Source organism: Mesocricetus auratus, unplaced genomic scaffold, assembly GCF_017639785.1.
Source record: "Mesocricetus auratus isolate SY011 unplaced genomic scaffold, BCM_Maur_2.0 Super-Scaffold_100019, whole genome shotgun sequence".
Classification (NCBI taxonomy): domain Eukaryota; kingdom Metazoa; phylum Chordata; class Mammalia; order Rodentia; family Cricetidae; genus Mesocricetus; species Mesocricetus auratus.
In genome coordinates, this window is record NW_024429200.1 from 22,552,045 (window position 1) to 22,577,125 (window position 25,081).

General features: G+C 35.2%; 1 protein-coding gene across 1 annotated transcript in view; it reads right to left on the minus strand.

The window, feature by feature from the left end:
* The window catches only part of Cftr (CF transmembrane conductance regulator), a 137,552-nt gene that overhangs the window by 96,444 nt on the left and 16,027 nt on the right, over positions 1-25,081 (minus strand). The window contains exons 2-4 of the mRNA XM_040728649.1: positions 18,347-18,457; positions 12,596-12,704; positions 5,381-5,596 (exon numbers count right to left, since the gene is read on the minus strand). Coding sequence (XP_040584583.1) covers positions 5,381-5,596; positions 12,596-12,704; positions 18,347-18,457 — 436 coding nt within the window. The remainder of the gene's footprint in view (positions 1-5,380; positions 5,597-12,595; positions 12,705-18,346; positions 18,458-25,081) is intronic.

Genomic DNA, 25,081 nt, shown 5'->3' on the forward strand with positions numbered 1-25,081 from the left:
AGTTAGGTGATATCAACAAACAAAGGTAAAATGAATTCATAAGAAACAATTAGTAAAGTGGAAGGTGTGACTGCATGTATCTTAAGTGGAGGGCCAGCCTTGTTTCATATTCTTAGTTTCATACCTTCTCAGCTTTATGAATGTTCGACTAAAGAGCAAATACTACATTGAAATATCTGTTTTTTATATTTCCTGTCATATGGAAACTAAGATTTTTGTCTTTGACAATAAAAGTGATACCAGATTTAAATATCCATTTGTAAAGTGTGAGCTTGGGTCTTTTTATCTTTTTGAGTCTATTTGTTTGAGTTTTGGGGAATTTTCTTACTTTGTTTTTAAAACTGGAAACAAATATTATACTCTGTTAGGTAAGTCAGATCCAGAAAGACAAATGCTACCAGTTCTTCCTTATGTGAGAATCTTAGCTGTGAATTTTTAGAATATTAAGCAGAACTATGTATTGGTAAAAGTCAGAAGGATGAGAAAAGGGCATCAGAGAGAGGGAGTGAGAACAGCATTATACCAGACATGAAATGGTAGCCAGGGCTGCGGGATGAGCGTGGAGACATCTCTGCTGGGAGAGGGATGGGAGGAAAGGGGAAAGCAAGGAGAAGAGAGAAGGTAACCAAAAGTAAGGATAAATGAAAAGTCACGTGGAAAACTATTTTATAAGTTTGCTTTTAAAAACACAATCTTAAGACTTCATTAATGACAGCATCTCAGAGCCAGGTTCATAGGATAGGTGAGAGATGCGCAATGTCCTAAGTGAGGTGTGACAATTCCATAGCACAGGTGAGGGGTGTAGAGTGTCCTAAGTGAGGTGTGAGAATTCACAAAGCAGGGGGGTAGACATCCACCTTCCCTCTGCTTTGGGTGGCTGAAGTATTCCCTCTGTTGAGTGGCTTCAGAATCACCCAGATTTAACTAAATTAACTTTAGCAGAATGGAGTTCGACATGGACTGTGGGGTAAGAATACTATTTGCAGTAATACAATCTAACAAGCATACAAAAATACACTGGCAGAGACCCATTTACTCATACTCTGTCTCTCTTGAAGATACTGCAAGGAAACACATGTCATGCCATGTGATAATGAAGTGTGTCCCCAAACTGCAATTACCAGGATGATTTAATTTGGGAACATTATTATTAATGCTTGTCTTGCCTGTAATATATATCATGCCTTGAGAAATCAATAATAGCTGGAACTATATAATATTATATATATTTGAGTTTAAAATTTACACTTTGAGTATCACTCTTATACAGTTCTAACAATAAAGGTTGTTTTTGTTTTTATTTTTTTTTTTGAGACAGGGTTTCTTGGTGTAGCCCTGGCTGTCCTAGAACTCCCTCTGTAGATTAGACTGGCCTTGAACTCAGAGATCCACCTGCCTCTACCTCCCGAGTACCAGGATTAAAAGCAGTCACAATCACTGCCTTGCTAATAATAAAGTTTTAAACAAACAAACAAACAAACAAACAAAAAACAATCATAAAAATTTTGAATAGAGGTCTCCTCCATGGATGATATTCCTCTCAAAGGACATGAGTAATCAAAGTTCCAGCGCTGGGTATGTGTATGGGGTACCCTCCTATGAGTGACTGCTCAGGGAGATCTCAGAGGTTCTCCCAAACAACACAGGGTTTTGCCAATGCTCTTGGTTGCCCTCCAGAACTTAAGGGTAAGACTCTATTGCTGAATATACTGTATACTACAGTCACAGGACATGGAGCTGAGCTCTAAGCTTCCTCCCTGCTGGCTAGTTTTTGTAGTATCAGAGGTGTATGCAAACTGCTGGGGAAGAAAGAGCGTCCTCTTACCAGCTGTGACTCTAGTAAACTATAAAAACCTCGTCTCTTTGCAAAATGTGTCCACTAGTACAGCGGTAGTATGAGTTTTATGGAGGTGACTAGCCTTTCTGACTGAAGCTAAAGCCTGCTCCACATTAGGGAATTAATGTTTGGTTCTGTAACCTGGTTAAGAGTCTCTGTCTAGGGAGGCCTCTGGCTACAAGAGGTAGCGAAATAATTGTTGTTCTGCTAAAATGGTCAAATTATCAAGCTATCTTCTCACTACTCCCATTTCGGGTTTGCACTCGGCCATTATCAGAAAAGTTTCTTAGGACAATGGGTGCTGGTGACTGCAGAAACCTACAACTGACCCAACCGTGGTAACTAAGTGAGGGTGGAATGGTGGTGATAAATAAGATGGCTATGTCACTCTCTTCCCTGCCCCGTGACTCAGAGAACATGACAGAAAAGGGGCACAAAGAATATAAGGGCTGAGCTTAGCAAAGGTAGACAGTCGAAAGAAGTGTTCTCACAGAACATATCAGCTGCACTCATGAACTCTTTACAGCTGAGGTTATCTGCATAGGATGAGACCTTTCAGGATGGATGGGGCAGCCTCATGCTTGTTAGGGAGAGCTGTCGAGTTATCTTGTCATTAATGTAACACAGATAAGCTGCCCTTGCTCCACTAAGTAATCTTCCACTATGCTCTTGTTAAAAATCAGTGGACCGACCACACACAAAAGACACGGAATTGATTGGAAAGGGACTTGCTAAAATGAGTTCCAGTGGGAGAGGGCAGGGAATGTGAGAGAAACTGAGGACAAAAATGACTGAAATTAATTGTATATGTATATTAAAATTTCAAATAATGAAAAAATGTTTATAAATTCAAAAATCAAGGATGGAACCTAGGGTAGTGAAACCTGGTCTTCACTATTGCATAAATTCCTTCACCATTTCTGTGGAATAAAAGTACCGTCAAAGTAAATAAAAGTATGTTATAATAACTTAGAAATTAATGATTTAATATGACATAAATTATGATCATGAAATAGAATAATGTTTTGTGAAATTTAATATTATTTTATTTGGTTAGATGGCTTTGGCAGCAAAGCACCATTTATTTTTTTCAACTCGTCACATATTTGTTGAATATTTGTTGAATATTTAATAGATACAAACCATTGTCCTGTATACATCAGGTTTAATATTTATCAGTATATAATTCTTGCCTGAGAGTAACCTAGAATATATATATATATATATATATTCCTTAACTAAATATATATATGTATGTGTGTATGTATGTATATATATATAATATATATATTTAGTTAAAGAATGCAAAAAGTTGAGTGGGCTCATACTTTGGATTAGAAAAATATGAGTGATTTCATAGAGATGGAACTAACATGATGGATAATTTTTAGACAGGCAAAGATGGAGAGGTAGGGTAATTAATTACAAAATGTTATTGGAGCAATGGGAGAAGAGGGAGAACTCCCTGAGGTAGATTACATGTGTCTTAGAAAAAGTTTCAATGTCAGGCAAAGTTATGTATAGAGTAAAACATGAAGCTAAATATTTATTCAGTTATTTTGACAATCTTCAAATTCATGGGCAAAGTTTAGTTTGTGTTTGCAGTCGTTTTCAGTATTAATGGCTATGGGAGTGACTGTCTCAAGTATGAAATTTGAAATATTTTAGGAAGAACCCTATATTCCTCTTGCCATGACTCTGAGACAGCATGGATATGGGGAAGGGAATGGGACATGGCAGCAAAGACAAAGTGTAATTAGGGACCAAACTAAAGCAACATGAAGATGTGCTCATGCTGTGGCATTAAGCCAACATAGTTATGTAAGTGTGGTTTGCAAGGTAAACTAAGTGATCAGCCATCACAGGTAGTTGATGTTGAGATGAGAATGCATGCGGGAGAGCCTCAAACTCTACATTAGTGTGTTTAAAGGACACGTATTAAATGGTACACGAGGACTTTTTCACAAATTAACTGTAATCCTTGTTTTATTTCACATCCCTTTTGCCTCAGTACTATATTTCCATACTTTTGATTTTCCTAATGCCCAGAAACCATTTTACTTCAAAGACTGTGAAATACCTATTTTGAAATTTTGAAGTAGCTTTTATATAATACTCTTCCTTTATAGGTCTCAGTTTCCTTTAAAAAAAGAGAGATAACACTACCTACAGTAGAGAGTTGTGGGTAGATCAAATTCGATGACATTTAAATCATCTATTAGTGTGACATATACATCCTTAGTTATTACCATTGCAATATGTACTTAACAGATATTTCTTAAAATAAATTCAACTTTCTTTGGCAGCAAGTTATGTAGATTCTACACTAGAAATGATCTATAAAATGTTTTGATGATTTATCATCATGTTTTCCTGGGACTTAGGAATTGATGAGATTGTAGCTTAAGAGATTCAATTAAACTTCAGACTCCTTTTTGTTGTTCTGTGGCTCCATAAAGGTCTTTTTTTTTTAACAATAAAGTATGGCTATCAAGATTTTATTACACAATTAGCCTTGAGTATGTACCATTGTGATGTTATGCATTACTTGTTAGAGGTCAATTTCAGGTCCATAGCCCTTATAAATCAAGCATATAAAGTGTGTAATTGAAGGAAGAAAATACCAACGAACAAGGGAATATATAAATGGTGCCCCAACACATCTATTTGATCACTTGGTAGAGTAACACAGTCACATACACAGACTGGAGAAAGCACATGCCATTGAAATGACTCTGAATTTTATCAGAATTTTAGATAACATTTAGGTAGCTAAATGTTCAGTGGAATTGATTTAAGTCATTCCTAGACAATTTAGGCTTTTGCCTAGCTAACACATGCAGAAAAGCAAACTAAGTTCTTATATGAGTTCTATGTATGTACTATTTCAAAAACTTTATAGTTGCAAGACTCACTAGATGACAAAGATTCAACTCAGTAAGACAGTAGGTGAGTGTTACCAATGTTTGCCATCTGTGGTAGCTGGGTAAGTGGAAATGTATTGCTCAAGTTATAATTAACAATGAGAAATTACACTTTGGCATAACATGATATTTTCAATAATATTTGTCATTTTAACGGAAAAAAAGGTAGACGAAAAATTAATGGTGATTTAGCCCACTGCTGTAGCACTTGTTTATTGTGTATGAAGTCCTGGATTCAATTTTTAGTAATTCAAGAAACAACAACAACAAAACCCCAAAAACAAAACCACTCAGATCCTTCCACTAAAAATGGTACCTGCAATACTGTTGTTATAGAAGGTACTTAATAATTCCACACTGAAGCAAATTGAATTACCAAGGATAGATAACTCATAACAGTACTTATTCCTGCCATTTATTTCACAGACACATGAAATTATCCTTTTTAGAGCTCACAATATAATTCAGGGTATTTAAGATATGTCATGTAAAATATATGAGACCGTGCAGGGTGGCAAACCCAGCAAAGAGCTTGGTGGCATACAGGAAATGCTGAGTTCTATCCCCAGCACTGAAATAACGAAACAGAGCTAATCAAAAACACCCCCTTAAGTCTTACCTTCTTATACATCAAACTAAACATAGCTATTCTCATCTGCATTCCAATGCGATGAAGGCCAAAAATGGCTGGATGAAGAAGCAGCGTCCTGACAACGAAGAGAAGACATAAGCCTATACCTAGGTAAATGGCAATGGAGCGCTCCGCCTTGTTATCTGGATCATAGGAAGCTATGATTCTTCCTAGCAAGAGAGGCTGGACAGCCTTGGTGACTTCCTGCAGGAGGAAAAAACAGATTACATTTCATTTCCTTGTCTTAGAATACCCTCATGATTTCATAGTGAGATTTTATACTCTGAAATAAGACTTGGTTATTAGTTTTAGCAAAAGTCACTTCGAGACAAGTTTGTGTGAGGTGTTCACTAAAACCTGGATGAATAGTGGCTTCAGTAAGGTATACTATAACACTTTACATTGGGCCAGTTTCCAACAAACTCATCAACTTTTCAAATGTACATGAATAAGTTTGAACCCAGGAACTCTAAATCTTATATATCTTGCTAAACAGCTTCAAATTAGGAATTACAATTTTTGTTTCATAATGACTTAGTAAAATAGAAATTTAGGGCTAACTCCCACAAGAAGATTAAGATAGACATGATCCTAATTGGTTACCTCTACGTCTCACTGACTCACCTAGGAATGAAGAGCATTATTTTGCTTTTTACTGTTCTCTACAATAATTTTTGAAAAATTTAAGTGGCAATATTACCTGTCCCACAATTCCCAAAAAGATGACCATGTTTTCTACAGTACCTCCCTCCTACTATAACAGTCAGTGATCATTTGCCTGGTGTAGTTGCTCATTCTGTACTTATATACAGAGCTTCACTTCAGAACAGTATAAATCAAAGCTCTGGATATAACAGAAGATTCAAATTTTTCAAAAAGATTCCAAAATCATCACGAAGTTGAAATACAATGTGGCCACATTTAAGTGAATTTGAATTATGACAAATAAAAAGGCAGGTATGAAAAAGCAAATTTTTAACCTCTTACCTAGTTATAATATGCTAATAATAGTTTGTGATATTTAGTGAATAAAACTTGCTTTTAAAGTGTACTTCTTAGTGTACTTCATCTTATATATACTTTATATTTTTATCACATAGCTAAACATCTTTAACATATTTAGATGTAGAATTAAATTAGAAACTAAGCAGGATATTCAGGATAATATGACCTAGATGTGAATTTTAAATGTCATAGAAAAGTCCTCAAAATGGTTTTTTAAACTAAAAGCATTTTATACATTTATCTTTATATATGTATATATATATGTATCATATAGCTACCTCATTTACTCTAAATGTATCTAACATGCCTTTTTATCAGGATATCTATGTCTGCACAGATGCAAATGTGGTGTTTTATACTTGTCTATTATGGTCTTGGTTTTTTTGTAAGATGAGAGAAATCAAAGACAAGTTAGAGACTGTATTAAATGTCATATTGCACAAAATATACGTAACTATTTCTAAGAAATAAATCTTGTTTATGAAGATTAAAGAGGTCATCCTGAGGAAAAATAAGTATTTTAAAAGCTTAGTTTTAACAGAATTTTTCAAGTTAAAAATTATAAGTTTATATTTTTTCTTCTGTTAACTAGTTTGAACTAAACTCTCTGCTGATGTTGGATCCCCAGTATAGTTTCTTATAACCTACCATCTTTATCTTGATAGATTTATTTGCTTAGTTATTTCATTGAATCTTAATATAAAAACCATAACTTGTATTACCCTGAATTGAATGCCTATTTTACATATTGCTACTACTGAGTTAAGATTTCATCTTGTCTCAAATAACGGCATATTCATCTTTTGGAAAACATAGGTCATCCCACAAAGACACAGTAGTATCACTCTGGAAGAGCTGATACTCAGTTTGTTTCTTCACTGAAAAATTTCAATGACAGGATCATCTGTAAATCCCAGCATGAACCTCATTACCACATAGTTCTGTTATCACTCAGGGACAAGACCTGCATGTCTTGCCTCTCTCCTTCTACTATTTTTCCTAATCTCTTTCATGTATCATATTCTCTGCTATTTACAATGGAACCATTCACAGATCCACCTGACATTTTTTATGTGGAAAAAAACATAATGGTAACTGATACCTAGCTTAACCTATAAAGCACAGTCCTTCTCAAAAATCACTACTGGAACATGAAAGCTGAATGTCCCCTGTTGCTCAGATTATTTTCAGAAATAGAAGTGCCCTCATTTTCACCACATGAAATGGAAAGCTATTTTAAATAAGATAACAACCAGTACAATATTCAAAAATTTTATGTGGCATAAAACAGGATATAATTTACTTATTCTTACACTTAGAAAATGGAAGAAGCTTAATATCCATGTTTAAGACAATATGAACACTAAACTCAGGATCATAAAACTCAAATTTCTTTTTTTTTTACATTTATTTTTGAGAATTTTATACACAAATACTTTATGTATCATTTCTATGACGCTCTCCCTCCCTTCAAACTCCATCCATGACCAACCGTAACTCCTTCTTAAGTTCATGACTCTTTTTCTTCAGTACTCTTATTCAGTGTATCTACACTCTGTGTCCCCTCAGTCACTTTTATTGTTTGAGAAGCTCTCCTCATTGGTAAACTCTGATAAACCAGAGGGTCCTCTCTTATAACATCATCCCTGAAAGTATGACATGAGTTTATATATATATATATATATATATATATATATATATATATATATATATATATTCTCATAAATGTACAGAACTGAAAAGTGTGAGTTCAAAAGACCATTCAGGGCCAGGAATTTTGACACATGACCATAATCCTATCTTGGGGGGTTGCAAAGGAAGGATTATGAAGTCCAGGCCAGTCTGCATACACTTCCTTTCAACCAAAAGACCATCTATTACCTGGGTAAGTGGTCAAATAAAAATAGCTAAAAGGGATTGCACTCAAGTGGGAATAATTTTAGGTCTCAGTAGCCTCCCAGGGGAAGTTTGAACCCCTTCAAGATGGATACACCTGGGTTATTATAAGATTTTCAACGACAGAGCTCAAAGTCACTGTAATGCATATCCTTAAGCCACTTCCATCGTACCTGAAATGTCAGATGTTTCTAGAGACAGGAGAGTCTGCATTGAGTAGATATTCAGACTATAAAGAAAAGTTCAGATGAAAATAGCAGGGCAAACTCAGGTTTCCAGCTAAATTATATGGACTTACCCCCAAGGCATCTTTATACAAAAACAAAAACAGAAAAACCACAAGTTCTGAAGCTGGGAGCTTAGCTCAAGAGTAGAGTGTTTGCCTAGCATATGTGGTTTAAAATCTCTTTGTTATGTCTTGTGCAGCCGCTAAGTAATATCATTATCACCTTCACATGTTTTAAGCAAGTTTTAGCTTTACCTTTAGAACATTAAGGCAGGTAATACTGAGAAATCAACTAATGGAATACCAATACACTATTGAACCATCTGTGAATATAACTGTGACAACAGAGAAACTAATTTCAAAATTGATATCTTGATCTGGTAAAAGTTCCAACAAAGCTGAATATAAATATTCCTTATTAACCTAGAAAAGAAGCTCCTCCAGAACCAGGAATCAGCATCATGGTGGAAAACACAGCCTTTGGAGTCAGAAATACAAAAGAATACTGGCTATAGTGGCCACTTAACATCTTTCTGAAACTTCTAAGGTAATTTAATAAGAAAATTATTGTTATGAATATTATAAATAAAAAGCAAAAAGCACCATTATTAATATATAATGTGATTCACTCCAGATACTATTAAGTATAGTAAAACTAATTGAACTAAGAAAAACTAAATATCGCAAAGATTATGTTTCCCCTAATATTTTTAAAAGATTAATTTTAAAAATAAAAAAATTCGCACCAGAGCAGGGGCTATCTATATTTACTGCTGCAAGAGTTCCAATGGCACATGCTATATATCTAGTAAGTGTACCTAATCAATAAATATTTGTTAAATATAATTTATTAAAATATGAAATTACTGTGAATTCCTTTTGGGAATAAATACTAATTGAAACCATTTGAAGAATAAAAACAATAAACTTGCGGGGTGGTGGTGGCGCATGCCTTTAATCCCAGCACTCGGGAGGCAGAGGCAGGCGGATCTCTGTGAGTTCGAGGCCAGGCTGGACCGACAGCCTCCAAAACAATAACTTAAGTTAGTGGCTATTAAACCATAAAACTGGAGGCAGAGGCAGGCGGATCTCTGTAGGTTCGAGACCAGCCTGGACTACCAAGCGAGTTCCAGGACAGCCTCCAAAGCCAGAGAAACCCTGTCTCGAAAAACCAAAAAAAAAAAAAAACCATAAAACTATTCATGTCACATAACAAAGTATACTGATTTATCTAGAAACCTCAGGAAAAGATCCAAATATATTGTGTGGCACTTAATTCAGTGGGGAAAGTAAAGCTTATTCAATCAATAATGAAAAAATTGGATCTGAGCTTTAAAAAATTAAATTCCTTTTTTTCTTTTTGGCATTTTGAGGCAGGGCTTCTCTGTGGCTTTGGAGGTTGTCCTGGAACTATCTCTTGTAGACAAGGTTGGTCTCGAACTCACAGAGATTCACCTGCCTCTGCCTCCTGAGTGCTAGGAATAAAGGTGTGCACCACCACAGCCTGACTAAAAAAATAAAATCTTATATATACATATATATATTACATACTACATATTTATATCAAAATGAATTATAAGTAGGTTCAATATTTAAATGTAATCCATGACATAATGAAGTACTGGCTGGGGCCAGAGAGATGGTTCGATAGTTAAGAGGATGTTGTTCTTCTAGAGGACTCGAGTTTGGTGCCCAGTACCTTCCTAAAGCAGTTTAAAACTGTGACTCTAGTCCCAGGGAACATAATGCCCTCTTCTTGTCTCTGTGGTATCTGCACACATCTGGTAAACACATAGACATGCAAGCACATGCACATACCTATAAATAAACAAACCTTAAAGCAAAATTAAAAGTAAAACTGAATATACCTGCACTTTGCATAAAGTTTGAATTTTATTAAAGTCTGAAACAAAAGCATAAATGTAAACAAAAGCATAAATAAAATAAAAAACAAACATACTGCATAGATTATGAAGCAATTAAAATATTACAATGGTTAGAAAATAAAAATTTGTCCACATGCGGTGGCAAATGCCTTTATTCTAGCACTCAGGAGGCAAAAGCAGGTGGCTCTCTGAAAATTCAGACCAGTCTGGACTGCATAGTGAATTTCAGACAAGGCAGGCCAACCACACTTACAGAGAAAGGCCATGTCTTAAAATTGTTTTAATTAAAAATTACTAGAATAAATTTACAAGACCAAAAGTCCAGAAAGAATATTCTAGTATCAAATAGACAAACACACATACACACACAAACCCAGAATAATAGGATAAAGGGGCAATTCACATACAGAAAAGAAATTCATAATGACTACATAAAAGCATAAAAATAATGCTGGTAATAATAGTAATATATTCTTTTCACTTAAAATTTTAATGATGATAATACCAATTGGTAGTAAAGACTCAACTTTCTCAATGTAGTACTAGAAAATTAAATTACACATTTTCTAGTTATATTTGTAAAGTTTGAGTCTAGAAGTTACACCAAGATTTAGTTTTTATCAAATTGGTGTATACTGAAGGACTATGTTCACTAGCCATAAAATGGAAATAATTTAAATATCCAATGACTTGTAATTTAATTTAATGCAATTTATTCCAATAATTACAGTAAAATTAGAGGATTTATTAATTAGGTAGAAAACATCTCATGACACAGAACCACATTCACAAATATATGAAGAACAGAAACATTATCTAAAGGAATGCTCAACCTCTCTTTCATTAAGTAAATATTCTGATAAAAAATAAACACAGAAGTATCAAATTATCTCGAGTTGGATACTGGCCACTGTGAAGATCAGTAAAATTTCCTTACTTTTCAAGAAGGATGCTATGAATTTGAGTGTTCTTGTTGCAGGATCTCGGGAAGACAAATGGGGGCAGACGCTCTACGTGGACAATAAATAAATACTTGAGATACAGCAGGGTTATAGACAGTTCAAAGTGTCTGCTGCAGCCAGATATGGGGCTCATGGTGCGGGACAGAAAGATGAGGAGTGAATTCCAAATTTGCTAAGACCATTCATATTGAAGGGGTGTATAAAGTTAAAGTGCCAAAGGCACAACCTTCATTTCTATTTGTCTAATTACAAGAGACAGATCCTTCTTTATAGCAGTCACAGGAATTTAAGAACTGTGGCATTGTTAGTACCAGGATTTCTTTAAGTCCTTTAACTTTCTGGGATGTTTTAAGCTGAACTAATATCTACCTCTGTGCAGGGATGCATAAATGGAATCAAGTGATGCTCTGATGATACAGAAAACAACACCCAAGTCAAGTTTGTAAACCTCACAAGCCTGGGTTTCCATTCTTGCTATTCTCTTTACAATGATGAAGACATAAGCTGGCAAAATGCATTCAAGCTTACCCCACTGCCTCGTCTTAAACTTTTGCTTCTTTTGGGAAACAATTCAATGTAGATATTATAATTTCAAGACATCATAAATATTCCTCCAGGTAATTGACTAAATTACTCTTGTCACTATATTATCTCCAAACATTCTCTTTTTGAATACAGAAAAGTAAAGGTACCAGCAATCTCATATACGGTTAAGATGTGATTTGGATTCATAAAAGAGAAAAAATTTTAAACAAATAATTTGATTTTCTGGATCCATTTTAATTACAAACTGTAAATTGAAATCTGCATTTCAAGAGTCTCCACTTGCCTTAATTTTGGGTGGTTTGTGTTTAGAATTGTAATAGAATCTTATAAATATCTTACATCCTTCTATAATCACAAAACTACTTACTATCTGAATAATACATGACACTATGTTTACAGTGAGAATCTTACTCCTAGGATAACAAGATGTCATAAATATCTCAGTAATATATGATACTATGTTTACAGTGAGAGTCTTACCCTTAGGATAACAAGATGCCATAGATATCTCAATATTACATGATACTATGTTTACAGTGAGAATCTTACTCCTAGGATAACAAGATGTCATAGATATCTCAGTAATACATGATACTATGTTTACAATGAAGAGTGTTACCATTAGGATAACAAGATGCCATAGATACCTCAATAATACTATGTTCACCTGTGAGAGTCTTACCCCTAGGTATAACAGGATCCCATAGAAGAAGAATCTCCAGAAGAAGCATCGTCGAAGGGCATGGATAAGCTTTGGGTTCTTCTTTGAAGCTTGTTCCCTGTCCCATTCTCTGCAAAGAATAAGAAAATGAGACCCAGGAGCTGCAAGTGCAAGTCCTCAAATTCATCTACTTCCCTTCTTAGTCTCCATCCTCCAGCATGCTTAAGGAGATTAACACAGCACAATGAGAGGACAAAACCGTATGAAATCTCTCCAGTACCAACTACTCAGGCACTTGGCAGAATTTGATGCTCTGCCATGTAGTCACTCGGCAGAGCTTCATTTCATGAAACTACTGAACAGTGTATGTAAAAGAAGCATACTAGGCTGCTTCAGAGAGATGGCCAGGTGAACAAATTACACACAGCACATAGAACACATCTGCGCTGAGAACAAGATGCAAAAATAGATAGTCAAACTTTTCCCCCTCATCCCATGATGCTTGCTTTTAACTGTCACAGCGGATCTATGAAGCCTAGCCAACCCATGGTTGGTCCTCTTCTGCTCTTCGTTCACATACACCCTGTTTCTCCATCTGTGATAGCTAGTGGATCAAAAATCAGGCACATATAAGCATATAGCAACAGCATCTTCTCCGTGCAAGGACTAAGTCTTATTAAAAAGTCTCATTAATACTTCAATTAGAACTTAGTGATGAACTATATCTAGGAAATGCAGGAAAGGGACTGTCCATAAACCAAAGAAATGATTTCAAGATAAAGATACCAATTATAGTGAAATAGTAAGTACAAAAAAATAGATCACTTTTGATAAGTAAGAGGTCTCTGGTATCCCTTCATCAATGCAGTTTTAGGAACATGATGAAAATAGAAACTGTATTTCAGGTGTTGAGATATAAATGGATGATAAATGAAGACCAGAGCAGCAGAGAATTGTAAGCTATGAAATCGGAGACATGTAGTGACTTGAGGGAAATGGAAACTGTTGTTTTAATTGGTGGGACTTGAATGGTTTGCAGATATACAGGAGGAATTAGCAACAAGAGTAGATGGTATTGATCCAGCAGGACAACAGGCTTCATGAGGAGGAGGAACTTGCCTTGCAAAGCTCATAAGTTAGTTAGGAACATGGAGTGGGTATGTGGTTTTCATACTGCAGTAATATAGATGGTTCAATCTTATGACCACAAAAGTAAACCAGAGCAGTCAATGTACCTCTACCAACAACCTGAATACTTTGAGTCACTTCACAAGGGTGTAAAGGAGTAGTTTCCATATATTTCTAATAATATGAATAGATAAAAATAACAATATAATAAAATTATAAAGATTAGAATTTATTTATTAAAATTTATCTATTCTGAGACAAAGAGGTTGAATTAAAATAAAATAGATGTATTTTAAAATAATCAAAATTGGGGTCAGAAAACTAAGTAGAAAAATTATGTTGGGTCAGATAATTCTATAAATTTGGTGACAAAAGAAAAAATAGAGAGGGGAGAAGAAGGAAAGAATGAAGGGAAGAAGGAAGAGAGGGAGAAAAGGAAGGAAATAGGAGGGAAGAGTTATCTGTGACACAGAAAGGGATAAGCATAGAAGTCTGTGAGCTCCACCTGAGAAGAAAACTAGTCTAAGGAAATAAACCAGCACAGAACAAATATCACATAGATATTTCAGTGTTAGGAGTCACGGACTCCTTTGGACTAATTCTCTATCTAGACATTCACACAATTTAGTCTTCAAGACTTATCAAATGTCCTCTTTTTAATTGATAAGCCTAGTTGATTGGGTTCTGTCACTCACAACCACAGTGGCCCCAACCAATACCCAGAAAGGGGAACTATAATAAATTCACCTGGACTGAATTACAGCTTCATCATTCAGTGGTTGGCAAATCACATTATCTCTAAGCTGTGGCCTGCTCTTCTGTAAGGTGAAGACAATTATGGCTTTCTTCCAGAGTGGTCAAGATGAAAAATTATGCTTGATATGTAACAGATACTGAAAATTGTGAAATTTCATAATTCTTTGATATTCAAATGCTATTACCTTAAGGTTTCCACAAGATATAATGGCATCCACACATTCAGATTTCAAAGGTGACCCTCTATGCGCTCACCACCGGCAATCTATACAAGGCCTGTTACAGCTCACAGGAATTTTGTTCCAGATGCCCAGACTACACATCCTTGTGTAGTAAGCAGGGAAGTTGCTACCTTTTCTTAGCTACCAATTCTGCCACAAATTTCCTGCAACAGCCCCACAAATGAAAATGGTGTTCTTAACCCTATTGAGATTTAGTCTTCTCATGAACATTGTAGATGCCTGCACTGAAATATGGAGAAGTGAACTCAACAAACCACTTCAAATGTTCAAATCCCATCACAGACATGAAATCAATTTGGAAAACGAAGATACCATATTTCATCCACAAATTACTAATCCCACAATGATGGCACCTAATAAAGATAACCTAGAAGATTATAAGTATATTCAAACAACTGGAAAATAGGCATGAATAGACTACAAAAGGACAAATGAATTAACTAAGTAAATAGTCAATACAAGACATGATAATAGAATTCAATTAAGAGAATTGCTGGGGGGAAAAACAAACTGAAAGGATTCTAGAAATTGGGAAAAATCAATACAAACAAAAATCTCAGTGGGAAGTCCTCTCAGCAGAATAGATCACAGTAGACCTGGAGCTGAAGACAAGATATAGCAATTGGGTTACTCAGGAAAAGTAAGGGATGAATCTTAAAAATATACATAACCATAATGTCTGAAACCTCTGGAGCTCCAGAGTGAAGGCTTTGCAAATATTGTCAATAAAGCCATATAACAAAATATTCCAAACCTAGAGAAGGAGATGCCATCTAGGTACAAGAGGCCTTACATAACACCAAATAGGTAGGACCACAAAATAATGCTCACTACATATTATGGTTAAAACAGTGAAAGTACAGAAAAAAGAAAGAGATTGAAAGAAAAAAATGTTAAGTCACTTATAAGGGCAGGGCCATCAGAATAGTACCTGATTATTCAATGGAAACGTTTCTTTTAAAATGCATTTACTTTTTATATTTTAATTAAAATGTAATTATATACATTTGCTCTTTCCTCCCTCCAGCCCCTCCTAAGTCCCTTTCCTCTAACTCCTCCCATGACCTCGTACCTCACTCCAAAATTAGTAGCCTTATCCTCCTGAATTATCCTTTCTTCTAACAGAGGCTTGGCAAGGTATGGTCCTAGTTCTGAAGCATAATTGTAAACTCACACTACTATTTTCAGCAAAATTATCAAAATTTATAGAAAAATAAATTTTTTCAATGATAAAAGGAAATTAAGGGAATTTACAAGCACTAAGTCATTTCTACCGAGGATACTAGCAGCAATACCTGACAAGATGAACTTCAAACTAAAGCTACTCAGAAGAGATAAGGATGGTGAAACATCACATCTATTGGAAGAATAATCCATTAAGAGGTACTACATTTAGATATCACAATTCTAAATCCATGCATACCAAACACAAGCACACTCCGTTTCTTTAAAAAAAATGAGTGGCCATTCTATCAAAAGCAGTTCACAGATTCCAAGTAATTTTCATCAGGACTCAATGCAATACTTCATAGAAATTGAAAAAAAACCTTAGAATTCAAATGGAAACACAAAAGACATAAGCTAGCAAAATATTTCTGTAAAAGTTTCCCCAAATATATACATACATGTAAATTTACTTACCCTATAACAGAGAGATAATGCCTCTCTTAGACACCATAGGCTAAGTAAGTAAAAATCTCAGTTCCAGGTGTTATATCACTAGAGTATTTGGTCACTGGGGTCCCACAGAGCCTTCACACCAATATTACAGGCTATAAACTATCAATGTGCTTGATTAGCTTCCAGAGTTTGATAGCAAGATCCTACTGATGAAGTTTCACATACTTGAGTCATAGGATGTGAAAAAAAATCAGTCTGATACCAACATGGAAGCTTTATCCTATGGCTAGTGATCATAGTGCTGAAACTTCTATGCATGCAACTAGAGAGAAAAGTAACAATCTTACTCATTTGTAAACCATATGATCTACAACAAAGACCTTCATATCCATAGATTAGTGCATGTCTCAACCTCATCAGATAAGCAGTAGACAGCAAGTAATTTACAGACCCACAGCTGATCAGTGTGTACAGAATAAGAGACACTGGTGTTCTCAGCTCTAAATGGGACACCTAATTGGTCAGGGATCTTCATGGAGGTGCGTGTGGAATTATTTTAAGAGCTAGAGTTATTGGATATCTCTAGCAAAATAATTATGTGTTGTCAGCATTTGCTGGACATGACAGAACTATTGTACATATGAACTCATAGCAGTTACAATTGCATGCAGAAGACTTGCACAAGATCAGGTTAGAGAGAATCTCAGCATGGGGGAAGGGATGAGTTCATGAAGTTCCACCCCTACCTGGGGAGCTATTAGTAATTTTCTTTGGGGATGCAGTCCTTGAGAGGCCACCAATGATCCAGTAGATGGCCCTATGCCCATTCACATATTGGCAGCACTAATTGGAGTCAGTGAATCTTAAAAAAGAGTACATGGAAAGGGGGTAGGAAGATAGGCCAGGAATTTGATAAAAATATATTATATGCTTGCATAAAATTCTCAACAAAATAAACCAAAATTAAAAAGAAAAAAATATATACTGTAAGTTCTTATCTCAAAAAATTCTAATATAGTTTGTTTTAGCATCAGAAAATTAATCTATACCTACTTTATACATTCATAATAGAAACTAGTATTTTAAGAATATTCAACCAACTTATAGGTTTTGATTAATATAATTGTTTAGTTACTTTTATACTACTGTGCCAAGGCACCATGACCAAGACAACTTATCGAAGAAAGAGTTCATGGGAGGCTTACAGTTTAGAGAGTAAGTTTAAGACCATCATTGTGGACAGCGTAGCAGCAGACCAGCAGACACAGTGCTGGAGCAGCTGAGAACTTATATCGTGAGATGCATCCATGAGGCAGAGAGTTTATTTGGAACAGCATAGGGTTTTGAAAACTTAAAGGCCACACCTCCTAGTCCTTCCCAAAAAGTTACACCAACTGGTGACAAAGTATTCAAATACAGGATCCTGTGAGGGCTACTCTCATTCAGACCTCCATAATAATAAACATTTTCAATTGAAAAATAATTTGAAGGCAAGCCAGACATGGTGTCACATTCCTATTCCTATTGAGATATTAAGGCAAAAAGAAGGTTGCTTTGAGGCCATCCTGGGTATGTAGTGAAATTAATGCTAGCTTGGGCTAAGAAATAAGATCTTGTCTCAAAAAAAAAACAATGCTAAAAATGTATCTCATTGTTAGGGTGCTTGCCAAACCCTGCATCCCAACCCTACTGCCACAAACATTTTGGAAACAAATAAAGGTAACTTGCTTTACAATGATGTTATTTGAGTCTTTCCAAATCTTCCTTCATGTGTTTTTAAAGATAAGTAAATTCTCAGAATATATATCATTTTAGTAAAAGAAGCCATTTCTTTAAAAAATGGTTATTTTTAATTTATGGTTTCATTGTTTAATTCTTGAGCTGGCCAAGATCAGCAAAAGCATAAAATGCTCCTATTTTAAATGTGCCATTTAAAAATTAAACCTCTAATACACACGTTTTCTGTTTCCTGAAAAACACAAAGAATTTCCTTCTTCTACTAGTAAAGTCATGGATACGATCATACCTTTCTAGCTGTTCAGACAAATGGTCAGCTGAGTCAGAAGAAGGGACTTGGTATATGTCCGATAACTCCAAGTTCTTTCTATAACCTTTTCTCAAAATTGGTGTGGTCCAGCTAAAAGAGAAGAAGACAAACAGATATATTCAGTTGATAAGGTCTCAAATACAGATATGGTTCTGGTACCAACTGTAATGGAGTAAATACAGTATGGATACAGAAATATGAAAGTAAAATAAGACAACTTCCATAAATACAATATTCATCTTACTAGATATACCTATATAAACATCAACAAACCTGAACTAATCCCATTGCTTCTTTTTAATAAACAAGGAATCTATTACAGTTTAATCTTTCCCCAAAGGAGACTGAGGAATGTAAAACAGACAATCAATACTCATAATTTCCTCAATGCAGCCTAGGGTATTCAATAATGAGTTAGCTATTAAAGGAACTGAGTACAAAGAGAGATGGCAAACAGCTTATATCAGTTAGCTGATATAATTATCTCTACATCGTTGCTTGAAAGTAGGGATCATAAACTTTTTTCTCCTTACCCTGTAGGTCTTTAGTAGGAAATGAATAAATAGCTATTTATAACGAAAACTAGAGAAACTGATTGAGGAAAGCAGAGTAGTCCTGCTTGCTCAAGCATGCTGCTTCTAACTACTATGGAAAAGTTATGATAAACATCACAAAGACAGAAATCACAAATTCTAATTATACATATATATGTATACACACATATATACACACACACATATATATGTATACATAATATATAGTGTGCCACAAGTGACACTTCTTCCAACAAGCCCATACCTCCTAATCCTTCCCAAAGAGTTTCACCAACTAGAGATCAAGTATTCAAACACAGGAGCCTGTCAATGGGGCCTGTCATTGAGACCACAATTAAAAGTATTTTGAAAACAAGCCAGACATGTCGACAGATGTCTACAGTCCCAGAACGTGGGAGAGTGAGACAAAAAGAAGGTGATTTTAGAGGTCATCCTACATATTACATTTTATGATTTGTTTAAGGAAGGAATTCATTAGGATTCAGCAGTTTTCAGAACCAATTTCTCCCTCAGCAACTCATTGAGACTTTGTAGTAATGTTTTTAAAAATGCATGTTAAACCACCAATAATCAGAATCTGAGAAGCAAGATAAACATGTAACAGAAAGGCATAATCTATCAAAGTCATTCAAAAGAGAGTAAAGAAATGCCATGTCAAATGTCAGCATTGTGCCCCTGTTCTAGATGAACCCCTACTCCTCTCATCTAAGGGTCCACATTCCTCTGCATACTACTTTAGTATCTGGCTTGCTCACTAGGACCAACCCTATGTCCTCAGTTCTTCTGTAGTTTGCCTAAGACTGATCGGAATTTAGATCCATCCCAAAGACTAAATAACTTCATCAGCCATTTCTTGCTATTAGTGAGTGACTATGGTTTAATGTGTCACTTTCCCCCATTAACTTCCAAATTTGCATTTTAACAAGTGCCTCTTAACAAAGGATAATAACTAGCTTTAGTTTTCTCGGCCCACTGTGATTCATTGGTCATTCTTCCCGGAGGAAAAAAATAGTGAGTATACATGAAAGCGATCTGAATGTATCAGGAAACACGTGTCATCAACATGCAGAGCCTCTGGTGATATCATCTGAGAAAGGGTGACACAACTAGGAATTCATGACCCCAGTCAGTATCTCACAGACAGAAAGTGAAATTGTAATACAGGTGGAAGTTAAGAGATAAAACTAAGACATCAACATTGGGATTTGATTTTGTCGTTTAGGCAATTATCCTTTATAAACCTGAAGCAAGAGTTTACTATCATTTTTTTTTTTTGGTTTTTTGAGACAAGGTTTCTCTGTATTGTTTTGGACGCCTTCGTGAAACTCGCTCTGTAGACCAGGATAGCCTGGAACACACAGAGATCCGCATGCCTCTGCCTCCTGAGTGCTGGGATTAAAAGCGTGCTTAAAGTATCTATTTAACATTTGCCAGAGAACTTTCACAACTATTAGCACGCTGTTATTTTCATTTTGAAACTTTATTAAGCAAATAGAACAAAAGGAGGTGTTAAAGTCATATTACCCAATTTAAGAAATGGTACTCAGAGGCATAAAACTTTTCTGAATTATTAAAAGATTTCTCCACATTCTTTTTAATTAATTCTTTACCATGTTCAACTTTAAGAAATTAGGTATAGTGGGTGGTAATAAATTTAGACACACATGTAGGAGAGTGAAATCAAGAGGAGTGAAAACTAATAGGTAGTAGGTAGGGGTGTGGCTTGCAAGCAAATAACAATCCCTTTTCCAGAAAACAAAAGCAAAAGCTGACCATTCACTGTTTAATAAATACTCCCACTATGATCAATTCCAGCGACCAAAGATGAGATCATTAAACACCTAAGTGGGAAGAGAACTGAGCTGCATATAATATTAGCATGTCTACCAACTCAGAGACAACGAACACAAATGGCCTCAATACCAAAACAGCAATACATAAAAGAAATGCAAAGCTATGAACTTTTGTTTACATATTGAAATGGAAATTCTATAATTAACAGTGGCTATGTTTAACTGTGAGCCATAAATAATCTCAGCTACAAAGATTCAAGTGTGTACATCACTCCTGGCAGAGGCTTGAAATCTCAGAAGGCCAATGGCATGGGACAGAATGATGATCTATAGAACACAGTAAAAAAATTAATACATTACACCTACTAGCAGCCTTGTGCTCTCAATATATTTGAAACTATTAAAATCATGCATCTCATTTTAAATGAGCAGAATCCCACTGTTTTCCAATACCATGCCTCAAAAGGCATTTAGAAGAAATTTTAAAATTTCCTTAACCCTTAAAAAATATAATCATGATTCTTTTGGTTCATGTATAAGATTTGGTAGCCATTCTAATGAATTCAAAATAACACAACATGTGGTATATTTTTATAAAAATCATCTTTGTTATCTCAGAGTTTTAAGATATGTTACGTGTGACAACTAGTTTTACCAAGAGAACCATAGTCCAACAACCATCAAGCCAAATAAATCAGTAGTATAATATCCAAGTTCACTATCTGTAGTTATTATTAGTTAGCATTTCTTGACAGTTATGCCACAGTAAACCTAGATTTATGTTTCAAAATTGAAACTGGTTCAAAGAAAAAATTTAAAACTAAAATATAAGGACAGTACTTGCTCTTCTTATATTTTTGGTTGTGAGCCTAGCCTTTAACGGCTGAGTTATCCCTCCAGCCCTAGCACTTGCTTTTCTTACAAAGAACCAGGGTTGATTCTGAGCACCAACATGGTGTCTCACAACCATCTATAACTCCAGGTCCAGAGGATCTTATGCCCTCTGCTGATATCCAAGGGTTCCAGGTACTCATGCAAAGCATTCATACACATAAATAAGTCTAAAAAAACTTTTAAAACCTATTAACCTAAGGGTGTCTGCAATCACCAGAGAGCTGCATTACAGAAAGGTTTTATTCCTTGAGAATAAATCAAATGAAATTTCTTCTAACAATGAGTTCTCTATGGCAACTATAGGCCAGTTTATGAAATACAAAACAAAATTAAAGAAACCAATCATTCACATTTTAGAGACAATTCAATGTTAATTTGAAATTTAAGCCATTCTTTCTTTTCAGAAATTCTGAGTATATTTAATGGACTTGTGTAAATTCAACTACGTTCAAGCCAGGATTTTCACCTAAGTATTTCTCCCATCAGAAAGTACTATACTCAGGTATTTCATGAGTCTGAGTAGGTTCAATTGGAACAGCAGAAAGCCTTACATTGGTGATCTCCTTTTTCCTGTCTTCCACTGCCCAGCTGGCTCTTCCCCTCACATCTAATGACTAGCCACTAAATATGTTCAATGAACTTATAAATTCGTATTCCTAGAAAGTCTGACAGGTTTCAAAGTTAGGGTTTTTCTAACAGAAGCTAGTTAATTATGAGGTATCAGACTCATAGCATATGCATATTTTTAGAGTTTACTAATATTTAGGGGGAAATCCTATCATCTCAGATATACTGTAATGTTCACTTAACCATAAGAAGCTGCATGTTTTATTATGAACAATGCTAGCATTTTAATTTTAAAGATGCACACACTGATCTTACTGTGTTTAATTTAGTTGGTTTCATTTCTTTGGGAAAACTCTAATTTTATACAGAATGGTTTGCAATTTCTAATAATGAAATAATTTGCTCCCAGAGACAGAGGGCAGAAGTCCCTGCTCTAGGAGTACCAACAACAAGGCTCAGCCACCTGTCCTAATGTGTCAGTCAAAGAGATGAGCACTGATAGAAGACACAGAGAGGAGATATACTCTAAGTGGGCACACAGAAGAACAGAAAAGGGGGTTCTATAACTCCCCACCCCAAGTCCATCTTCAGGATACTGACAATACTTTGGGCTTAAAGAGAAGAACCAAAAAGGCAGGGGAAAGATACATGCATCATTAAAGAGTCTTGGTCAAACTGTGGTCTGTTCTCAGTTCTTGTTCCACAAGGCAGTTCCAATAAGTCATCAGTGCTTATGAGAACAAGCCAGTTCCTGGGAAAGACTGCTCCCGCACAAGACCTGATTCTCAGGCATAGTACTCTGTCCACTTGTGCTCTCCTGGAATCCAGAGTGACTACGGTCACTGAAAAAAATGCCAAAGCATTTTGGGAGTCTAGAAGAAGAAGCTTTAGAAGGGGAAAGTAAGATTTGTCATTCTTGTCTTTGTGTATCCAGCCTTAAAATGGGATGAAATAGCTTTGGCATCATTTTTTAGACAAATACCACTGGAAAGATGCAAATACCTACATGCAAAATTAATAAGAGTTTAACCCAAGGTTTTAAGAAAAGGAGAAAGATAAAAAAGGAAGGCAGGGGCAACAGACTGTTAGCTTTATAGTGACTTGTGTGCCAAAGGGGGAGTCAGGGCTCTTTAACAAAAACCATTTCCAAGTTACTACTGAAGTATGCCCATTACAATGGCTTTAAACCTATCTTCCTAAAAGCCACATACGTAAAGATAATAACCAGTTTTCCAACTGACATTTAGCTGTAATCTAACAAAGACACCTGGCATTTTCATCTGCTTAAATGTCATATGAAGATTATGTATCAGTTATTTTAAAACTCAATCATTATTTTCATAGAGAAATCATACATCTGCAGTATTTAACATTACTTTTATTAAACTTAGTCAAATTAATTTAAATACCAAAACCACCAGTTTTATGACATTTCTATCACAAGTGACATGTTAGCCCACACTCATGACCTTTTTCGTTTTTTAGATAAAATAGGTCTTAAGAAATCAAGTTAAAGTTATGCAAACACTAGAAATTTACTTATCACCCCCATAAATTCACATGAGTTCAAACATCTCCCACTGCCTGTACAGTTCTAACCAGCTAGTAATCATTGAAGCAGACAGAGGCAAGTCATTTGAATCAGTTGCTTAGCATAGCTATATCCTATCACTTTGCTTTTAGCTATTTTGCTAAGTGGTTATGAGATGAAGGAATTTAATGCTAAAAGATAACTTCTATAAAATTTTTTAAAATGTATGAATAGCATTTTGAATACCACAACTAAATTTTTAAAATGTGTGAATAGCATTTTGAATACCACAACTAAATCAATTGAGATTCAAAGTTATTTTGTAGCCATATGTAGTTTTTCAAAGAATTTTTTAAAAAGTACTAAATTAGACCCAGTTTATAAAATCTCTATATAAAGCAAGTAGACTTGAGTGATGAGCAAAGGGGTTAAGACCATGCTGGGGAAACTCACAGAAACAGCTGACCCAGCAAGTGGAAGTTCATGGACACCAGACTGACAGCTGGGAAACCGGCATAGGACCGAACCAAGCCCACTGAACGTGTGTGTCAGTTGGGAGGCCTGGGCAGTCTATGATGTTAATGTTAGCAGAGTATTTCAATAGCCTCACAATTTTTTTTAGAAATGACATAAATTATTTAATCTATTTATTACAGACAATCTTACATCTATATCTTATAAATCTGAAACTGGATGGATTTAGAGAGGCTTAAGAAATGTGTCAATATGGAGTTAGAATTTAAAATACGTCTATAATATCAAAGCTTATTTTTTGTCTAATTTGCCACATTATAACTAATTTGAAAAAGTAGCACATACTTGGATATAACACCAAAAGCAGAAGCAACAATAGCACAAATGGGTAGAAGAAACATAAAAACTTTATACTTTAAAATATACTATAAAGGCCAGGCGGTGGTGGCGCACGCCTTTAATCCCAGCACTCAGGAGGCAGAGGCAGGCAGATTTCTGTGAGTTCGAGGCTGGGCTGGACCAACAGCCTCCAAAACAATACAGAGAAGCCCTGTCTCATAAAAACCAAAAAAATAATATATATATACTATAAAATAGCAGATACTCTACATAATTAGAAAAAACTTTATGCAAATCAAGAATAAGGAATTTATGCATCAGACATAGAAAACTTGTAATTTAATAATAGACAACCAAAATTTAATGATCAAAAGAGCTGAATAATTTCACAAAAGTAGAAATTGACCAAATGGCCAGTAAACACATGAAATATATTTATGAAGAAGAAAAATGTAATTTGAAAACCAGCTAGATTCCGCTTTAGGCCCAATAAAAGCGCTTTAATCATGACCGCTGCAGAGGTATGGGAAATTGTAACCCCTGTGTTCCGCTTGTGGGATCA